This window comes from Musca autumnalis, unplaced genomic scaffold, assembly GCF_047663935.1.
Source record: "Musca autumnalis isolate F117 unplaced genomic scaffold, ASM4766393v1 scaffold_1, whole genome shotgun sequence".
NCBI lineage: Eukaryota > Metazoa > Arthropoda > Insecta > Diptera > Muscidae > Musca > Musca autumnalis.
The window spans coordinates 78,907,110-78,929,732 of NW_027411644.1; the positions used below are offsets into that span (position 1 = coordinate 78,907,110).

General features: G+C 32.4%; 1 protein-coding gene across 1 annotated transcript in view; it reads left to right on the plus strand.

The window, feature by feature from the left end:
• Delta (neurogenic locus protein delta) overlaps positions 1–22,312 on the plus strand; it is a 32,058-nt gene extending 9,746 nt beyond the window's left edge. Inside the window, exons 2-6 of the mRNA XM_073982466.1 lie at positions 1,940–2,251; positions 7,835–7,901; positions 11,856–12,104; positions 15,801–15,855; positions 20,099–22,312. Of these exons, the coding sequence (XP_073838567.1) occupies positions 1,940–2,251; positions 7,835–7,901; positions 11,856–12,104; positions 15,801–15,855; positions 20,099–21,917 (2,502 nt within the window). The 3' untranslated portion in view covers positions 21,918–22,312. The remainder of the gene's footprint in view (positions 1–1,939; positions 2,252–7,834; positions 7,902–11,855; positions 12,105–15,800; positions 15,856–20,098) is intronic.
• Positions 22,313–22,623: the final 311 nt, after the last annotated feature.

Consider the following 22,623-nt stretch of genomic DNA (forward strand, 5'->3'; position numbering starts at 1 on the left):
TTCTAATAACAATTAAGTCATTATCTTGTTATTATATTAAATGTACCTGAGATTACACATTACAGCGTCCACATGTCTAAAAGTGTGTGGCCAATTTTCTACCTTTTGTTTTTTTTGCCTCTTAACGCTTTTTTTTATATGTCGACTTGAGTGGAGTGGTGCACTGCTTACAATTAAATTGTCATTTTCTTCTTTGCTGGTGTAGATTTTTTCTCGTAATATTTTTTTTATGACTATTTGAAACACAGTTATAAAACATCTTGCCTGCCTGCCAGCAGCGTACATACTCTCAAGTGTATTTAAGCTTTATTTTAAGGCCTATTTTTTGCTGCTGCTGCTTACACTTGTTGGGGTCCCCTTCTACATTTAACCATATACGGCTTAACTTAATTAACCATTTAAATGCCTTTGTTTTGTGTAAGCGTTTTTTTTCTTCTTTTTTTCCAACAAGTGTCATAATTACTCCACATTTTTATTTTTTGTTGTTTTCTTGTTGGTTTGTCATTTTAAATCATTTATAAAATTGAAATTCATTTTGTATTCTGAAACAGTTGTTGACAGCCATAAAAACACAGCGAGTGACAACCACAAAGAAAAAAACAAGTCCATCCCAAAATTAAATATTCAGAATTTCAATCTTGATTATTTAGACATCTTTATTGCACCATTTTTTGGTAACAATGTGGTTATCGATTGGGCCGCCTTCTTCTGCTTTTGTTAATCAGCAGCAGCTCTCATAACACAAAAATTACAATAATTTTCACATATTTAACCAGGCCATAAACAAAATAATTTTATTTGTATTTTTTTGCCTTAATTAACCAGCCATTTTGTTAATAATTTATAAGCCATAACATTTTGTTTGAATGGCGGTGGATTTAAATAATTTAAAATTTGGCTTCTATAAAATAATTTTTCAAAATTTCTTAACAGGAATTTGTGTCCTGTGTTTTTGGTTTAGGCTTCGTTTTTTCTTCTCTGCTTCTTGAAATTCCTTGCACCACCAACCACCACCAGTTTTATGTCTGTCATCATCATCATCTGGGCTTTTTGGTGTCTGTGACTAAGTCTGAAAATTTAAGCAAGCCACCAAGAATGACGACAATGGTCTCTCTGGGTTGCTTGCTTGCCTGGCTGGCTGGTTGGCTGGCTGACTGTTTTGCCGCCGCCTGGCTTTTTGTTGCAGTTTTGTAGCATTTTTGCTTAAATACCATACTGAAAGATTTATCGTCTTGTTACAGAGCCTGGAATGTTTTCCAAAACAACACCAAAGACAACATGCACAAACTTGAATTTTTTGGAAGTCTACAACAACAAATAAAGAAACCTTAAGAAGATCCTTTTGAGGAATTTTTGGCGAATTTTGTGGTTTGAAAGTCTATAAAATTGTGGGATTTTGGGTTTTATTTGAAAACAAAATTATTTGCGGTAAAACCCAAAATTTTTTGAAAAATAGAAAATTTCATTTTTTAAATCAAAATTTTAAATTTTGTTTTTAAAAATATTTTTTTTAAATTAAAATTTTATTTAAAAAATAATTTTTTTAATTATTATAATATTTTAAAAATATCTTTTTTATTTTTATTTGAATAACAAATGTTATTTAATTTTTTTTTTTTGAGATACAAAAGTTTTTAAAATAATTTTTTAACTAAAAATTTTATTTTTTTGTTAAAAATTTTTATTTTACATAAATTTAAATATTTTTAAATAAAAGTTTTTATTTTTAAACAAATATTTGACAAAAATAAAAAAATCAATTTGCTTTGAAGAATAAAAATTTCAATTTTTTTGAGGTTTCAATTATTCTATTTTTTGTTTTTTTAAGAACAACAATTCAAAATTTTTTAACAATAACAATTTTAAAATTTTTTAAATATTTAAATTTTCAACATTTTATTAAATCCAACATTTTCTTTTCTTCTTCTTTTTCTTCCAGGTTCAATCATCCGGCTTATTTGAATTACGTTTGAAATATTTTAAAAATGATTACGGTCGCGATAGTGAAGGTCATTGCTGTAGCGGGCAAACGGATGCGGCGACGGGTAAATGTATTGGCGGTTGTAAAACACGGTTTCGCGTTTGTTTAAAACATTATCAAGCGAAAATCGATACAAAATCGCCGTGTACCTATGGTGTGATTGAAACACCCATATTGGGTGAAAATTCCCTAAATTTAACGGATGCTCAGGCATTGGCAAATAAAGATTTTTCCAATCCCATACAATTTGCCTTCAATTTTGCATGGCCGGTAAGTATCTCAAAACAACAACAACAAAAATAAAAAGGAAATTATTTTTAGCAGAAGACAAAAATAACCCAAAATTCAAACACTCTACCTACCCATTCCCCAAAAAAATTCAACAAAATTGTGTGTTTTTGTCAATACAATTTTTGAAAGCATTTTCCTTGTAAAGAGAGGAGTCTAGCAGCAGCCAAAGATCATTAGATGATGTTGTGCCTCCCAAAAAAAGATTTGTGGCGTGCATTTTCTAAATTTAGAATCAGTCATTATGTTTTTGCCGGTCCCTCTCGTCTTGTGGTCACAAAATCCCCCTTTTTAATTTTAAAGTAAACAAAATTTCAATTTTGTTTTCTTTTTTTAGCAAACACTAACAATATCTTGCTTATCTTCCTCTTGGCGAGAGCTTATCTCTTCATTGATAAAAATTTATTTTTATTTTTTAGTGTCCTTGTATCTCTCTCGAAACATATGCCCCTCAAAGAACACTTCTTATTTGCTATGTAATATTTGCACCAGCATTTATCAATTTTTTTTTATAAAAAAACAAACCCTGATATACAGAGGACCTCTCTCTTTCACTCTCTGGCTTCTTTCCTGTGGCTTTTGCCATGTGTATCTTGGTCTTTAGAACAGGGTTGAACATATTTTTAAACATCTGTCAGCTATTAAAAGTAAAAACCTTTAACTGACTCTCTGGTGGCTGTCTGACACGACGACTCGAACGAAACACGATAACACCATTTGGAAATAAGCAAAGCGCGCATTAATATTTCACTCTGTGGTGGTAAGAATAGCGCGTGCGTCTCCTCATATATTTATAATGTAAATATTTGAAGTGACACATAAATGTGTTCAACGATTACTTCAACCCCATTTTCAATGCCCACCACCATCCATCCATCCACCACAACAAAAACTTTGGAAAAATACGTTACTTTTTCACTTTAATGGCACCACACACTTGGAGATATTTTTAGGGGGAAAGATGGGTTTTCGTTAGAAAAAAATGTTAACTATGGCAATATTTCATTTGTTTTAAGTCCCTTGGGTGATTTTAAAGGAAAAACGTATTTTTTTAACTTCCCCACTTTTGGGGATTTTTTCCCCATTAAGGGGATTCTTGGAATTTCATTGAAAATCAAGGTACTAAGCCTAGGGAACCCAAAACAAAATGAAATTTTAAAATCCTTTGGAAATTTAAAAATTCCCTCTATGCTAATTTGGGAGTTTGAGGAGATTTTTGGAAAATTCCTTTAGATTTCAATTCCCCATTGCTTGAAATATAAAAATCAGCCGATTTTAGACTTTGGGATTTTTTTCCCGTTTAGGGGAAATTTTCCCCACTCAGGGGATTTTTGGAAATATTCATGGCAAATGAAAGAAGGAACTCTCAGGTAACTAAAACAAAAGAAATTTTTTAATTTCCCCCAAAACTTAAAAATTCCCTCTGTGGGATTTTTAAAGTTTATTGGAATTTTTTAAAAATTCCCAAAGATTTTAATTTTTTACCCCTTGAAATATAAAAATCAGCTGTTTTTAGACTTTGGAATTTTTTCCCCATTTAGGGGAAATTTTCCCCACTCGGGGGATTTTTTGAAATATTGAGGGCGCATGAAATTGAGGACTCTCAGGAACCTAAAACAAAGAAAATTTTGAGAATTCTCCTAAAAAGCAATAAATTCCTCATGGGGAACTTGGGGGTTTTAGGGGATTTTTATTATTTTTTTGGATTTTGATTTGATTGAAAACAAAATCTTTTCCCTTAATATTTTTCTTTAGGAATTTCTTATTTTTTCTAAATTTAATTTCTTGTAATTTTTTATTGCCAAATATTAGAATTTTTATTCACCAATTCGTACTTCACGCCTAATTGCTATTTGGGAATTTTCCTTTTAACATTTTTTGAAAGGCCTTTTTGTTTGTTTGATTCTGCTGCTTCTTGAAGTTATTGAAGCTTAAAAGCATGCATTTGAAAGTTAAATGCCAAAGTAAATCAAAATTTGTTTTTTGGTTATTGATTTGGTTTTAGGGGCTTGACAGGAAATTCAACAGACAAACCACACACACAGAGACACTCAACAAAATGCAAATCCCTGGCAAAATAGGTTCATAATTTTTAGTTTCATAACACCTAATCAATGTTGCTGCATACGGTGACACTTCATACTCCTCTCCCAACTGTGTGAGAGCAGGAAAACCATAAAAATATATTTCCTTTGTAAACAAACAAACAAAAAAATTAATTTGCAATACCAGAAAAAAAAGAAATGATCGCGTGTTTCAAGATGCTATATCAATGCGTCAACATCTTTAAAATGACGGAGAAGAAGAAGAAGAACGTGAAACTGAAAAGTGAACTAAAAGACAGCAGGAGCTTTAAATTATCAATGACACTAAAATAACAGACAGCTAGCAGTGCTGGTTGACTTGGCTTGGCTGGCAGGCACACCATGCAAAAAAGGCGACGTTAATATGTCTGTGTGGCAGACGGTCGCTGGCTCATTCTACCGCCAGTAGTTAGTTGCTCCCTACTTTTAAATGAAATCGAATGGCAGGCAAGCAGACAGCCTCGGCTGCCTTGTAAATGTTGCAGTTGTTTAAAAATACTCTTGTGTTAAGTATAAAGTTCAATGGAAAGAAAGATTGTTGCCAGCTACTCCCTTTCCATAGAATTTTTGTACCTAAAGTAGGGAATCATCACCCCTGCTATTTTTGGGGCATCAGAAGAAGGAGTCCAGCAAGATTCTGAAAATAGCATGTTAGCAGCATTCCATAGAATGCATGATGCCAGTCACTTCGATGCATCCCTATTCCTTCTTGTTGTTGCTGTTCTTCTTCATTTACAAAGGAAAAGAAGATCTAAAAATACCCCACAAAAGTGGAAGTCAGGCTATGCTAAATCTATTTAGATTTTAGGTCAAGGAATTTAATTAGAATAGCACGCCAGCCGAGACAAGCATGGGTGAGAGGCACGTGTTGTTAAATTAAAAATTTCCATAAAAATTTTTATAACAAAAAATATGTTTTCTTTAGATGCATAAATTAATTTCAAACCCTTGGCCATAACATGAAATTTTCTTTTTCTAAAGACTAATGATGAGCAATGACTTGGCAAATGACCCTTTAGCTAAGGTAAAGGAAAAAAGACGTTACAAAAACCTAATCACCCCACCCCTGGCACCACCACCACCATGTGTAAGGCTTGAGTGAATTTGTTTGAGCTGCAACGGTTTTTGAAAAAAAAGAAGTTAATGGTCTCTTTTCAACTTCTTTTACTTGATAACTAAAACTACCTGTACTGAACTTCTAGCCCTGGAAAGTTGTTGGTAATATCATGCATGAAATGCTAATGCTTTTCCTCTTCCCTTCCCCTTCTGGTTTTTTTTTCACTGAAGCGTTAATATTTCATCAAAGTAAAGTTATTTTGCCATTACCTCAACAAAGAACATACGTCGCTGCCTCCTTCCCCTTTCTTCTTCCTCCCTCCTTTTCTTCTAGGAGAGTATCGTTTTTTTTAATTGTATGGAAAAACAAGAAAAAATACTAGAGATCATGAATGTTCGTTCCATTACGTACGAAAAACACGTGCTATTTTTTCGTTTGTAACGACGAGCAACGGCACCGAAAAAAGGGGGAGTTTTTTTCTTTTCTTCGTTCAGGTTCAAGTTCTTTTTTGAAAAGAAATTTAACTCATTCGTAACGCCAAAGGAAATAGTTTTCTGTTTTATTTCATTTTTTTATTGTCATTTAGAAGTTGTATTTTGCTCAGCTGTGACACATTATCTTACAATGTAAGGCTGCAGACATTGACGACAATTTATTTATAAATTATCTTCCATTTATTTTCCCTTAGAAAAATCCCCTGGAAGGATTTGGTTTGTAAGGGAAATTTAAGATTGTTTTTTTTTTTTTAAATCGCATTTGAAGGCATTCTAAATCAGTTTTCCTTGTAAATTTCCAAAAATTTCTCAATTTTTCAAAAATCCCCAAAAGGGGAACTGAAAATCCCAAAGTGGGGAAAAAATCCCAATTCCAGATTTTTGCATAAAATCATTTCTCTTGCCCGTAAGAACTCTAAAATGTAGAAAATTTTAAATTTCAATAAAAAATTAAAATTCCCATTTATGGAGATTTCTTTATTTTTATGGGGAAAAATAAAAATCTGGCGCCTTATGTACGCCTAAGGCTTTCTAAAATGATTTCCCATAAAAAATTAAAAATTTTTCGTAATTTTGTAAACATACCCAAAAGGGGAACTAAAAATCCCAGAGTGGGGAAAAATCCCAATTCCAGATTTTTGCATAAAATTGTTTTTCATTGTCTTGGGAAGCCAAGGAAATTAAAATTTTAAATTTTCAGCAACTTAAAAAAAATGGAAACATTTATGGGATTACAAATCCCAAAGTGGGGAAAAAATCACAATTTCAGTTTTTTCATAAAATCGCCTTTCAATGCCTGGGGAAAGCAAAAAATTATATTTTTTAAAATAGAAAAAAAAAAATAAAATTCCCCATTTATGGGATTTATTTATTTTTATGGGGAAAATAAAAATTTTGCATTTTTGGATTCTTAAGTCTTTGTAAATTGATTTCCTACAAAATTTAAAAAAAACCGCTTCATTTTTAAAATTCCCAATAGGGGAATGAAAATGCCAGAGTAGGGGAAAAATCCCTCAATTTTAATTTTTGCATAAAAACATTGGTAATTGGTAATTATTATTTTAGTTTTTTGTTTTGTGCTATTTTAAAATAAAACAAAAATAAATTGTTAAATTTTCAACAAAATTTTCACTTTTGCTAAAACATTATTTATTATAGGAATTTCGTAAAAAAACTTGTTTTTCCTCCTCCACCTGAATTGCAACCCACATCATTTGCGTTTTTTTTTTCGTAATGGAAAACGAAAGTTTTTCCTAAGCCAACGAGAGATATCTCCTCTTCGTTTATTTTCGATAAATTTGTCATTAGCCTAATGCAGCAGCTAATGCAGACAAAACTTTTACTTAGCATCCATCCATCTATCTGCCTACCACCTCTGCATTTTTTATTGCTATTTTTTCTGTTTTGTTTCTGTATTATTTATTATCAAGCTTGGCTTTGGGGTCTGGTTTTTTGCGCCATGCTCTATGGTGGTGGTGTCATCTTTGCTAGTAGTTTCACATGCATAACTTATACATTAAGGTGTGGTGGTGGAAGGGGGGGACATTAGACTCTACGTTTTCTATTACTCTCTGGTAATCAAGTGTGAATTGAGGGCGCGCTGTGCTGCTGCCAAGCTTGTTGTTCATTTCATTTGCATTTATAAACAAATGACAATAACGGCTGCGCCTGCGCATCACTATTACTACGACTTCGATTGCAAGTTTTATAACTTGCACTAAAAGAAAAACTAGCAAACAAACAAAAATAAAAAAATATGAGTGGGTGTTGTTGTTTGGGATTTTGTAATATTTGTTGTTTTGCTGGTCTTCTCTAGTTTTTTTTTTATTATTGAAGGCGTTAAAAAATTTACATAAATAAAGATTTGATTTTTTTTCTTTGAAATTTATAACAAACATTTTAATCTCATTTTTATGTCGTTTTTTTTCAGGGTACCTTTACCTTAATTGTGGAGGCTTTGCATGATACCAACAATGCAGCCAATGCTCGTTCAAACAGTAAGTATTTTTTAATCCTTTTTTGTTATGGTTATTATATCCTTTTTCCGGGTCAAGTCTTAACCCATATCCTGCTTCCTGTAATCCGGTTTTTGTTTCTTTGTAAAGGGTGCTTTGCTCCTTCCTCCTCCCTCTCTTGTTGTCGTCTTGCCATTATGGCTTGTAATGTGATCTGTTGACACTTGTGTCTTGTTTTGTTTTTATCTTTTAATACTTATCCTCCCCACTCCAGTTCTTGTTCTTCTTTTACCAGTTCTTTTGTTTTATAAATTTCCGGCCAAAGTATTGTGCAGTTTTTTTTTTTCATGTTAAAATGGTAGGGGTTTCAAATATCCCATTTCTCATACAACAGAAAAAATCAAACCATTTTTTAATTTTCTTTAATGGAATTTGAAAATTTGTAAAAAAAATAAAAAAAATATTTGATTTTTTTAAAATTTGAAAAAAATTAAAATTTTAAAATTTATTTTTACATGAAAAAATTTCAAAATGTAGAAATTTCAATCAATAAAATTTTATATATTTTTTGGGGAACCTAGAAATTTTTTTTTTTCGAATTTTTGGGATTTAAAAAAATGAAAGTTTCGAAAAAAATTTTTAAATTTTTTTCACTTTAAAAAACAAATTTTAAAAATTTTTATAATTTTTTATTTTACACTTTTGAAAAAAATATCAAAATGTTGAAATTTCCAGCAATAAAAAATTGTATTCGAATTAATTCAAATTTAAAAAAAATAAGTTTTAATTTTTTTTCATAAAAAAAATATATTTTTTTTTTATTTTTTTGGCTCATGTTTTATTTTTTTGAATTAGAAAAAAATCAAAATGTAGTAAAATTCATAATTTTTTTTTTTTAATAATTTTTTAATTTTTTGAATTAGAAAAATTCGAAATTTTTTTAATAATTTTTTTTTTTGTTAAAAATTCTAAAAAATGTTAATTATTTTCCGTAGCTGTCAAGTTGCCTCCTTTACGACGTTCCCCTGCTGTGCCCAAGCCAATAAATTTTCCATTCCCTTTTTTTTCCAACATCCTTTTTCAGCTTGGCATTCCTCTTCCAGATTGCTTATCTTTACATTTTTTGATGTAATGCAATTTGGTGGATGTTGTTGTAAAATCTCCCTTTTCATGCTGTTGTTTTTGTTGTTGTGGAGGTTCTACATGTTGTCAAGGAATAATTTCATTTATTTTAAACGTTTTTCGTGTTTCGTTGTTGCACTGATCTCCCGCATACTTTTATTTTTGAAAGAAGTAAGAAGAGGAGAGGAAAGGTACTCTTTAACACCAGCGGTATGTGTGGCTTATCTCGAGCCCATCACATTGCCTTAACAACAGCAACGAAGAAGAGGGTACTACCTTGATGATGATGATGGTTGCTTGCCTGGTGTTAGCCTAAGCATACAGGTTTGTTGCTTAAGTCTTTCGTTTTGTTGCCAATATCTGTTGGCTTTTTGAGTGTGTGTGTGTTATTTTTTCTCCTTTAAAGCTGCCTTGCAAGTTTAGCCATGCTCAAGAATTTTAGGGTTTATCTTTGGAGTTTTTTTGTATCAATAAAATTGGGGTCCATCCACCACCAGTTCGGGGCTCTCTTAATCTTAATGTTCAACTTGTCATTTCAAACAACTTTTTATAATTAGTTTTCTAACGCTTTTCCTTGTTGGACGACTATCAAAAAATCACACACTCACATAGTTGGCCAAAAGGAAAAAAGTGCGTGCGTGTGTTAATTTTTTTGTTGCATTCAAATCCGATAATAACAGCGAAAAAACTCAAGAGATTGTAAGTTTTCTAATAACCTGTCATACCACAAAGCCAGCCAGCCAACCAATTCAATTGAATTGAATTAAGCACAACACAGTAGAAGAGTGTTGGGTCGGTCGGCCGGCAGCAGTTCCACATACCCCAAAGCACCCAGAAAAATGCCACGCAAAAATTGTTGATTTTACAGCAAACAGCGCAACGCATAAATGTTAATGGTCGCCGTCATCGGCGGTGGTTGCAGGCAACATAAAATTGTCACTAGTCTAGCTGGCTGGCTCGGGTGGCTTGCCTGAGCGTATGACTGGTTGTGGCAACTTCAACAGGTGGTTTATAGAATTTAAGCCATTAGTTAATCTTTAACTTGGACATTTAAAGGAAAAAAAGACACACAAAAAATTGACAACAACAAATCTACCACAAAACTTGTTTTGGGAAAAACATTTTTATATGATTTCCAATAAGACAAGCCAACCAACATTGCTGGAATTCCTCCACAAGCATTTGAAAATGTGTGGTCAAACCACAATATAAAGTTCTTAAAAAGGGGGGTTTTTGAACAACAAAAATTAAGAAAATAAAATATTTAACAAGCTTAAGGTTCTCTTAAGCAAAAACCACCAAAAAGTTTCGATTTTTTGGTATTTTGAGAAAATTTCCCTATTGGGGAAATTTTTGTTTGTGGCCCAAAAATTAAAATCTTTGTATTTTCCTTCATTTTAAATCTTCAGGACTCAATTTCTGGGAAAAACTGAAAATTTCCCTTTTGGGAAATTTTTAGGGAAATTTTTTTAACTGCATTTTTTGAAAGCTCTATTAACCCAGAACTCAAAAATAACAAAGATAAATTTTTTTTGGACTTTGAGAAAATTTCCCTTAAAGTGAAATTTTTGTTTTTCAACCAAAAATCAAAATTTTCACGTACTTTGAACCATTAATGATCCAGGAATGGATTTCCAATCATAACATAAAATTTCCCTATCTTCAGAATTTTTCAAAATTTCCCTATGGTGGAATTTTGTGTAATTTTTTCACAATTTTTTTCTCTATTTCCTCTTTATAAACAAATCAGCAAGGCAGCGCATATGCAACATTATCAGTTATTGCCTTCTTTTTTTGGCCTTTTGTTTTATTATTATTTTTTCTATATATTTTTTGTTCCTATAGTTCGTTGAACATGCGAGTCTTTATTGGTATAAGTGGTGTTGTTGTTGTTAACATTGCGGGAGATTTATGTTGTGTTCTTTTTGTTGTTTTCATTTTCGCTTTTGGATCTTATACGCCATCGTCATCGGCCGTCGTCTACTCCATCCCATACTCCATACCACATGCAACCAACAACCATTCAAGCAGCCAGTCATGCACCTGCAATTTACTTTATAGACCATGGCAAGTTATATTGGCATCATGGTAGTTGTTATTGTTTTAGTTAAGTTTTGTTGTTTTTAAGGAGAGTTAAGCTAAGTTTTTGAGATGTTGCTTCTTCCAACCCTCCCCATCTCTGTCCCAGCAAAAAAGCATACAAAAAACAACACCTGAATATTGAATGTTATACAAGCAATGTAACGACGACGATGATCAGTTTTTTGCTGTTGTTGTTGTTGTTTGAAATTGTTGTCGATCGTTTGTTCAACCAAAAACAACAACAATAACAAAATATATGCATATATGTATGTTGCAAATTGTAAGCCATACAAAAGTTTTCCAGCAAATTTATAATTTTTTTTGCTTACCACCAGCATTATTTTTGAACGTCTGCTGCTGCTGGTGCTCGCTCGGCTATGGCTTGGTGGCGGCAGCGGCGGCAGTGTGTTTAAAGTACGTTCATGGAATTAAATGTAACAAAATAAATAAAAATAACAAACAACAACAATTCAACAATGACCAAAGCAATATTAATTGAAAAAAACCATGCCGATGGCCCTTCAATGGAAATCCAAAATTTTTTTGATAGTTTGACCTTCTGATGCAGCAGCCTCAAATTTATTTTGTTGCTGCAGTTTTTTTTTGTTCAATAAAGACCTGCCCTCCATCTCAAATTTTTGTTGACTTGCCTTTGGACCCTCATCACTGCTCCTTTGTCTTGTTCTTCTTCTTCTTCTTCTTCTTTACCCTTAATGTTTATAATTAATCTTTCATGGGAATATTCTTTCTTATCTCAACATAATCTAATTTTCTTTTCTCCCTCCATTTCAGATCTCTTGATACAGCGCGTATCAATGCAACAAGTCTTGGAAGTATCTCTCGATTGGAAAACCAATAAATCGGAATCCCTATATACCTCATTGGAATATGATTTTCGTGTTACCTGTGATCCTCATTATTATGGTAACGGTTGTGCTGATTTATGTCGTCCACGTAATGATCAATTCGGTCATTACACATGTTCGGAAACGGGACAAATTATTTGCTTGTCCGGCTGGAGTGGTGATTATTGTGTTACACGTAAGTATTTGAAACAAAATAACAACAATATTTTATTAATAATAAACAAAATAAAAAAAATTAAGATTAAAAAATTTGGGAAATTTTAAATTTTTTGTTCGAACTTTGAAAATTTTATAAAAACTTTTTTTAAATGAGAAAAATTATGTAAAACATTCAAAATTTCATATTTTAGGCAAATTTAAAATTTTGGTCGGATTTTCAAATTTTGGTCGGATTTTCAAATTTTGGTCAAATTTAAAAAAGTTGCGTTTTAACAGGTTTTAACGAAAAAATAAAAAAATTATATATTTTTGAAAAATCACTTTTGTAAATTTTTTATGTCAAAAGGAAAAAAATTGAAAATTATTTTTAATTTTTTGCTCTTAATTTAAAACATTTTTAAACAATTTTAATTTAATATCAATGGCTAATTTTATTGTTTTTGTTATATTTTTCCCTTTTTTTCCTATCAAAAAATCCCAGTATTAAAAAGTATTTATTTTTATGGGCATACTTTTTCAATTTCGTGCGTTTTCTGCTTGAATTACCAACATCCGTCATCCTTGAAGATAACAATTTTTTTTGGGGTTCCTGTCACATTTCCCCCCTCACATGCGTCTTCTTTTTCTTAGCCTCTTTTTTCTGGTATTTACCAAAGATAAACACACACTTCCTTTTCTTAAACAGGTATTTAAAGATCCCGCAACCAAAAAACCTTTTGTTTTAAAACCAAAAGAAATTTTTTAAAACACAAAAATCCATCCATCCATCTCAACCACCAGCAACCATCCTTTTTAACTTCATCTGGTTTTTTTTTTTGAGGAGTTTAAGAATTCATTACACCAACAAAGAAGTACTGCTGCGGCTGCCCCTGTACAGTAGTAGTGGTGGCCAGGAAACTACTGTAAAGCGTATTGCTTGCTGCCATATTTTACCTGATGTTCTTTTCTTGTGTGTTACCGCTCTCTCTGCCACCACAATACCCTTTAAATGCCCTAATATAGGCGTGGGAAGATTTTTGTACTTCAAAACTCCAAAGTATCTGTTTGGTGAGTGCGCCGGTGTGTGTGTGCAGACCAAAAAAAAGATCATCAACTCCAACAGTAAAACAGGCTCCTCAGCCACACAACACATTTTACTGCTTGCCTTCCTTCTTGGACACAAAAAAGGTTCTTCTTTTCCTTCTTGGTGTACTTCTTGCCTTTACCTTATTTGTGTGTACGATTGTGTGAGTGTTTGGATACTCTCCTCTGCTTAAACAAGCATTTAACAAATGTTTGAATGGTGGTAGCTGCTTAGAACGAACTACGGACGCAGATCTTTTGTTCTGCTATTTGGGGATCATTCAAATATTTTTCTTAAACGAACGGATGCTGCTGGATTGGATGGCTTTTGTTGTTTGCTGTTATGATTTTTCAAATTTCTAACCTCACAAAAAAGGGCCAGGGGGAAGGGGGGAATTTCAAAACTCCCCATAAAAATTTTCTCACACACCATAAATCTCGTTCATCGTTGGTCGTTGTCGGTAACTACTTTGTTTAATTTATGATAAATTTGGAAGATTTGTTGTTGTTGTTGTGGGACACCACCTTCAAAACAAAAGTTATCGATTGATTCCTCAAACCAGTTTTTCCTACTCAAAATTCATTAGAAACAAGAAAAAACTCATGGCTGCATGACAAATGATTTCCAATATTCATTGATCTGTATTTGAATATTTTTTTTTTTTTCATTTTTTCAATAATTATGATTTAATTTTGATTTTTCAAAAAATATTATTTCAATAGGAAATTTTTGTTGACTCATTTAATTTGATTTGATTTTCAATTGTTTTGGCTCTCACAACAAAAAAGAGGCTAACAAACAATAATTATAATTTTCAAGTACCCCCCAAACTTCCAGTATGGTACAGAAGTTATTTTTTGCCCTGCTCCCCCTCCTGGTTTGAAGTAGTGAAAGTTAGAAGCAGTAAGAAATTCCTGAGAATTAATTTTTCTTTACCATGTGATTATTCTTGGTATCATCTCCAGCACCACCACCATTATCCTTGAGGGCGTGTGAAACTTTTTGTGAAAACTTAACTAGTTTTCTTCTGTTTTTCCATCTTCTAAACCACCATAAAAAAACCCACCCAACCAGTCTACTGCGCTTGGTTGCCCGGCCTGGCTGGCTATTCACTTTCTATAATGCTGCAATAACTAGAGAAAAAATTAAAAGCATTTTACCATTATTGGCATTACAAAAGTTCACTACATATACTCACCCATACATGGCCAAATTATAACTTGCCTACAAAAACCTGAATTTTTCTTAAGAATCTTTTAACGTCTCACGCTTTACAACAGAGATTTGTTGGTTGCTGCTGCAAAGATTCCTCCTTGTTGGGTGTCTATTTTTACAAAACGCAAAAAATGGGCTATTGAATGAAAATCCCAACAACCAGTCAGTCCTTTAAAGAGGAGTCGCGTCTGCTCCTAAGACCCAACAAACGTCATTATGATCTTCATTATTGATGAAGGTGATGATGATGCTGCTGCAAACGTTTGGCACGTTTTAGTGGGTTCCCAACTTTAGAAAAAAAAGCTGGGGTTTTAAAACAGTTGAATAGGCATCTGTTTGATTTTCTTGTTGTTATAATTTGAAACATGTTTTTGTTATTGTTGTTGTTGCCATCATCATCGTGATTATTATTGCTTTGCTCGTTGCTCTTGCCATTTTGTGTGATGATATTGGCCAAGATCATGAGATGCTATCTCAGTTTTAAGGCTGAGAATTTTTTGACCATGAGATTTTTTTTTTGGACAAGACGAAGAAGAAGTTCTGGTTTTTGGGGAGATGGAAGAAAAATTTAAATTGATCAAATTAATAAAATATAAAAATTTTATATTTTAAATAATTTTAAATTATTTAAAAAAAAATTTAAAAACTCCCTAAAGAAAAATCTAAAAATTTCATTAAAAATTCACTGAATATTTTTATACAATTTTTTTATTTAATAAAAAATCAAAAAAAAAAAAATACAAAATTATTCTTTAAAATTAAAAAAAAAAAAATCAAAAATTTTTATTTTAAAATTATCAAAAATTGTGTTAAAAATTTTTGAAAAATGTTTCCAAATTTTATACAAAATTAAAAAAAAATATTTTATTTTAAAGAATTTTAAATTATTTTAAAATAAAAAAAAAAATTGAAAGAAATAAAAATTATTTACATAATTCAAAAAATTCTCCAAAGAAAAATCTAAAAATTTGATTAAAAATTTTAAATTAATAAAAAATCAAAAAAACAAATACAAAATTATTTCTTAAAAAATTATCAAAAATTTTTATTTTAAAATTATCAAAAATTGTTTAAAAATTTTTGAAAAATGTTTAAAAATTTTTATACAAATTTTAAAAAATAAAACTATTTTATTTTAAATAATTTTAAATTATTTTAAAATAAAATAATTTGAAAGAAATAAAAAAATTATTTACAAAATTCGAAAAATTCCCCAAAGAAAAATCTAAAAATATTGTTAAAAATTCACTCAATATTTTTATAAAAATATTATAATTTTAAAAATTGATAAGAAATTCAAAAATGTTGAAATATTTTTTAAATTAAAAAATCAATTTAAATTTTCCCAAAATTTAAATCTTCGTATTTCATTAAAATGTCACTTTTTAAAATTATTCCATAAATTAATTTCTATTATTTTTCTTTTCATTTTAGCCATCTGCGCCAAAGGTTGCCAATATGGTCATTGTGATAAGCCCAATCAGTGCAAGTAAGTATCAGTTTTTTTAATTATTTGTTTCCATTCCCTCTCTCCCCTTCTCCCCCTTTCAACCCCAATTTCTTTCCATTTTCCTTTTCAAAAATTCTTGGGAATATCAAGTTGGTTTATTTCACTTTGGTTGTCCGAATTGTCTAGGATTTCTTGGAATATTTTTTTTACAATGTTTATGATTACTGATTCGAACTTTTTGAAAGAGCCTTCACCTAATAATATTCTATACTTGGCCAATAGTAACAACAAAACGCACAAATTTGTATGCAAAATTCATAATTATGGCATATTCTTTCCACATAAAAAATAAAATTGAAATGGGGTATAGGCCCCCATTTTTGCGGTGGACTTGTTGGCCAAAGTGGCATTTTTTCAAAGGAAAATTTAAAAGAAATAAATTGAGGCGTAGTTGGTAACACACAGTGGTGGAAAAGTTTTAAATTAAAAATTTAAATTTATAACGAAATAAAAAAAATATTTTTTATAAATTAAAAAAAAAACGCATTAAAAAATTAATTAAAAAAATTAACGTAATTTTTAATTTAAAAAAATATTAAAAATACCTTTATAAAAATAAAATTAATATGAAGAATTTTCAATTAAATTTTTTAAAAATTTTTAAAAATATTTTTATAATATTAAAAAATTAATATTAATACAAATTTTATTAAAAACATTATTTTATATATGAAATAATTTTTGAAATAAAATAATTATTTTATATATGAAAATAGAAATTACTAAAAATTTTTGTTAGTTAAAAAAAATAATAATAAATGTTGAAATAGTCATATTTTTTAAAATAACAACATAAAGGATTATAATTTTTAAATTAAATTATTATTTTTTAATTTTCATATTATTTTTATTTTATTTTAATTTTTTTTTAATTTACTTTAATTAATTTTATTTCAAATATTTCCCACCACTGTGCATTATTTATTTATTGTTATTTTAGCTGATTTTGCATACTAAATCATAAAATGTTAATAGCTTACAACAACCTAGCCGCCTAAAGTAGGCTTAAATATAGCGATCATTTTGACTTCACTACCTCTTCTTCTTCTCCATTTACCAGTTGATTCATTTTGAATGCCGTATGCACTAGCCCAGCCAGCTAGCCTTTAAAGTGACATCAGATTTGTTGCTGGCTTGGCCATTTCATGTGACAATGTCTTGCCTTGTTGTCGAATTGTTTGTTGTTGTTGTTGATAGTATGTAAGTGAAGTTGTTTGATTTTATGACATGTGTTATGTGTGTAGAATTATTAAAACATTCCCACACTTTTTTCGATGGCTGGATTCTTTAACGTTTTAAAGAAGAAAAAGGCAAAAACAACAAAAACTAAACATAAAAACAAATAGACCACATTTTTGTGGTAAAAGGGAATTTTTGTGAAGAAAGAAGTTAAAGTTTTTTTAAGGCACCTGTTCTTTCTTTCTCTCTCTACTTTACCTTTAGATATGATTTCAAAGATTTCTCCTTTTAAAATTGGTAATTTTTCTTCAAATTATTTCATTGGCGTTTTAATGGTTAATTTCCGTTCAAAGCCAACAAAAGAAAGCCGCGTAAAAGATGAGATAGATGTGAGGCTAAACCACAACAATTTTTTGCAAATATCAGCAAAAACACCACACAAAGAAGAAATCAAAAACTTCTTCCAAACACACACACACACATGCATTCATTCACATAAATTGTGGGGAATTGAAACCTTGGAACCATCAGCAAAAGGTTTTGTTTTACACCTGGCAAATTTTTTTTTAAAAAATACTTACTATTCCTTTGTGTGATTTAATAACAAAAATATGATGGGATTTTTGTTGGTGTTGTTGTCGACTTTTATTATTTTTGCTTAAATGGCATAATTGTAAACCTCTGCATTCCAGAGTTTATTTTTGTTGTTGTCCATATCAATTTGCAAAGTTCCATTAGAGCTACTTGTCTTTACTGCATAATGCCCTTTTGAGCATTGAACAAAAAAGCAACAAAATTGAGAACTAAAACTAAATACTGCAGCACATAAGGTGTGTCAAAGTTTTGTTGTTGTTGTTGTTTTCTATTTTCTTTCGTTTTTGAGGAGTGCTAAACTAAACTTCAGATGCATTATAATAATATGCAAAAAACAACAACAACAGCAAACTTGGTTATCTAGAAATACAAATCCCCACAATATTGCATAGAAAAAAAAACGTTCATGCAAACACTATTAGTAACTGACTCCAAAGCCAATAACAGCAACACCACCGCCACCACCTCTACCAACTTCTCCATCCAACCAACCATTCAACACCAAACTCATCGCCAACATGAGTAGTTTTAATAGTTTTTTTTTCATTTTTTGCTTATATTCAAAATCGTGCATAAATCATTTTCTTCTTTAAAAAGGCGGCAGTATTTAATGTTTGTTATTTTCAAAATCTTCAATTTGATACATTTGACATAATTTGAAAGTATTGCAAATTGATTTCCCTCTTCATACATTTATTTTAACAAGATCACTTCATTAACGGCTGCCTTTAGTGTTAGCCTTCATTAAATCATATGAAAAAGAAGAAGAACAACAACAAACAATTTATTATTAAACTCAAAACTCAATACCGCAAATAACCTGGGGCCATATCAACCCAAATACCAACCCATTCAAAAGTGTGTGAAACAAATAAGTAACGCAATTTTTTTCCTCTCAAAGTTTTCAGTGGTGAGTGAATGTCCAATGGCCATGAAGAAAAATATTGGAAATAATTCACAATTGTTGCAGTGCTCTATTTTTCCATTTTAAAAGACAATTCGCCTCATTTTTCCAATTGGAAAAATTTCAAACCAACTTCCGCGCTCTCTCTTTGAACCTTCTCCATGGACCTTTCTTTCAAACAGATCGCTGTTTTCTTTATTCTTTAAGAAAAAGTGCATATTTTTCTGTTCCATTTTTTTTTCCTTTTTTAATTTTCTTCACATGAAAAAAGCTATCTCTCTGTTTTTTTTGTTGTTGTTGTTGTTATTTTTTATATTTTATTATTTCAATATGTGACCATTTTTGCAAATTATTTCTCACGATTAATTTAATGTCTCCTTCAGTCATACATACTTTATATGTATATGGGATGGTTTAAACCAGAAACCAGTCAGCAGCTATCTGTCTGTCCCATCCATCCATCGATTCGATCCATGCTTTGCGTTGCGTTGTTGTTCATCCAACAACAGTGTCATTTGTTCATTCATTCATTATTTATTGCACAAAAAAGTGCATTTGCAAAACGTTGTCGTCATACAAAACTCAAATGGCCTGCTGGCTGGCTGGCCGACCGGCCAAGCAGACAGACAGACCCATATTCGCATACTACTTGTTTTGTTTTGATAAATGTTCTTAAAAGAACTCACATTTCTGCACACTAATCATGTGTCTTAATTAAGATCCAAAAACAATAACAACAAATGGCTCTCAAATGTCTTTGAACGAAGAGGGGGTGGATGGAAGAACTAAATTTGAAACGGAAATTTCCGGTAACTTTGGGTTTTTCCTACAAATTTTATTTAATTTGTTGCTATTTTTCCATTTTCCCAGCTCTGGAAGTTGATAAAACAAAATTTCTTACAAAAAAACTTCTCAATTTTTCCCATAACTCCAAAACGTTCATACCTCGCAGGTCCATTTTTTGCCATTTTCCAATTTTTTTAAATATACCACACTTCCCAGCTCTGGAAGACAAAAAATTCCTATAACTACCAAATTTGTACTTCTCTCTGGTCTTGGTGGCTAACTCTCTCTGCAAAAAATTCGAAAAATTTTAGTCAGTTTTTCTTAAATACCACTTTTCCCATCTCTGGAAGTCCTGAAATTCCTATAACTCCCAAATGTGTACTTCTCTCTGCTCTTTGTGGCTCTCTCTCTGCAAAAATTCTAAAAATTTTACCTACTTTTGCTTAATTGTTTCTATTTTTCCCTCTTTATAACTGCCACTTTCCCATCTCTGGAAAACATAAAACTCCAATAACTCCCAAACTTAGACTTCTCTCCTCTTTTCTTAACTCTCTCTGGAAAAAATCCTACAAATTTTATTTAGATTTGCGTTATTTTCCCTCTCTTTATCTCTTTATAACTTCCAAAACCCCCCGTAACTCTGAAACTCTTAATTTCCGCCTCCCCCATCTCTACTCCATTTCCCTCTCCTCCTTTAAAACCAAAAAAATCCTCAACAATATTTATTAATTTATTTCTCTCTTCTCCCTCTCTTTTCAGTTGTCATCCGGGCTACAGAGGACCTCTGTGCAATGAATGTGAACCCTATCCAGGCTGCTTGCACGGAACCTGCACCAAAAAATGGGAATGCATTTGCAAGGAGGGATGGGGTGGTCCATTGTGCAACCAAGATTTGAACTACTGCACCAATCACAAACCCTGCCAGAACAATGGAACCTGTGAAAACACCGGCCAAGGCTCTTATACCTGTACCTGCCCTCTCGGTTTCAAGGGACAAGATTGCGAATTGGAAATCAACTCCTGTGCTGAAGTGAATCCTTGCCAAAACTCCGGCACCTGTATTGATGATGGCTCCAAGAAACGTGGTTACCGTTGCGAATGTAAAAAAGGTTGGTCGGGACGTTTTTGCGAGGAGAAGGTTATCACCTGTGCCGATAAGCCCTGCATTCGTGGTTCATGCCGTGACACTTCACGTGGTTTCCAATGTGATTGCCCAAATGGTTATAGCGGTACAACCTGTGAAATCCATGTCGATACCTGCACACCCAATCCCTGTCAAAATGGTGGCACCTGTTCCGTTGGTTCTAATGGTTCCCATAAATGTCATTGCCCCAGTGGTTTTACCGGTCCCTTGTGCGAAGAAAACATCGATGAATGCCAAGGCAATCCCTGTCACAATGGCGGTACCTGCATCGATATGGTCAATCAATTTAGATGCCAATGTGTTGCTGGTTACTTGGGTTCTTTGTGCACGGAGAAAGTTGATTTGTGCCTCACCAAACCCTGTGCCAATGGTGGTACCTGCACGAACTTGAACAATGACTACAAATGCACCTGTCGTCCTGGTTTCGAGGGCAAAGATTGTTCCGTGGATATTGATGAATGCAAGCCCGATCCTTGCCACAATGGTGGTATCTGCATGAATCGTGTCAACTATTTTGAGTGTGTCTGCCCCCAAGGTTTCAGCGGTCCCCAATGCGATGAAGAATCCTATGCCTCGGCCACCTATGATGCCCGTCAATATGAGGCCACCACCCAGGCCAAGCCAAGAAGTGATGGTCTCACCAGTGGCCAAGTGATATTGATTGCCATTCTCTCCGTTGCCATGCCTTTGGTTGCTGTCATTGCCGCCTGTGTTGTGTTCTGCATGAAACGTAAACGCAGACGTGATCAAGAAAAGGATGATGCCGAGGCACGCAAACAAAATGAACAAAATGCCGTGGCCACACTACACCACAATGCCGGCGGTTTGTCCAGTGTAGCAGTTGCAGCCTTGGGTGTTAAACGTGGCAGCAGTTCCGGTTTGACTTTTGACAATTCCAATCCCAACATCATCAAAAATACCTGGGACAAGTCTGTAAACAACATTGCCAGCTCTGGTTCAACAGATGATTGCCTCATGAACACCTCCCTGTACGGTGGAGCCCTATCCAACTATGCTGCCGACAACAATGCCAATTCCGAATTTTGTGGAGTGGGTCAAATCCAGCCATTGCAAAGGGCAAAATCCCAAAAGCAATTGAACACCGACCCCTCCCTAATGCACCGGGCTGCCTCCCAGCTAATGGGTGCTGTTGGTGGTAGCAGCAATGCTGCATCACAACATGCCCCAACCAAAGACTATGGAGCTGGTGGTAGTTCCTCAAACGGGGGTTGTGGTGGTGGTGCTGGCGCTACTGTTGAGGGCAAACGGATCTCAGTTTTGGGCGAAAGTGCCTATTGCTCTCAACGGTGGCCTTCATTGGCGGCCCAAGGTATGGCCGGTGGCTGTGGGGCTGCCTCAAGTTCAGCAGCTGGAAACAGCATGGCGGCGACGTCAGGCCAAAGATCCATAGTATGTGGTACTCCTCATATATAAGACACCACCATGTCACCACACACCCCACTCACACACACACTCTTAGGAAAAACAAAATGTAGGCAAAACAAACAAATTTTTTAGGTGTAAAGTTAAAACGAAAGAAAGACGACGACGAAGAAGAAGAAGTTTTAAGGAAACCAAGCGCTGTTGAATATTTTTATAAAAATATGTGTTTAATTTTTTTTTAAATAATTTACCACAAAACACAACAAATGACATCTCATGATAAAGTTTCAAAACCAATATCCTTTACTCCTCTATGGCCTCAACTCTTTCAAACCCATTTTTCTGTTCTAGTTTCCCTCTCCTCCCCCCTTTCTCTCTACTCTTTTTTATATAAGTTTAAAAAGCAAAGAAAACAAGGACTGATTTATATAAAAAAAAAAACAAAACTATAAAAATTATAATCTTAAAAAAATTGTGCATAAAACTAATAACTCTTACAACAACAACAAAAAGAAATGAAATGTTTATTAAGTATAGCAACAAAATTATTCTCAAGAATTTCCTTAACTCTCAAATGACATTCCTATCACATAACTTTTGTTCTCTCTCTCTCTGATTTTATTTAGATTTTTCGTTAAATTTTAATTTTCTTCTTTTCTCTTCTCTCGGAAGATTTAAAAGCTGATTTTTTATGTAAATTTATTGACTCTCTTTGAAATACCAAAAAACAAAAAGACAAGGCTTTTAAAATCTCCCC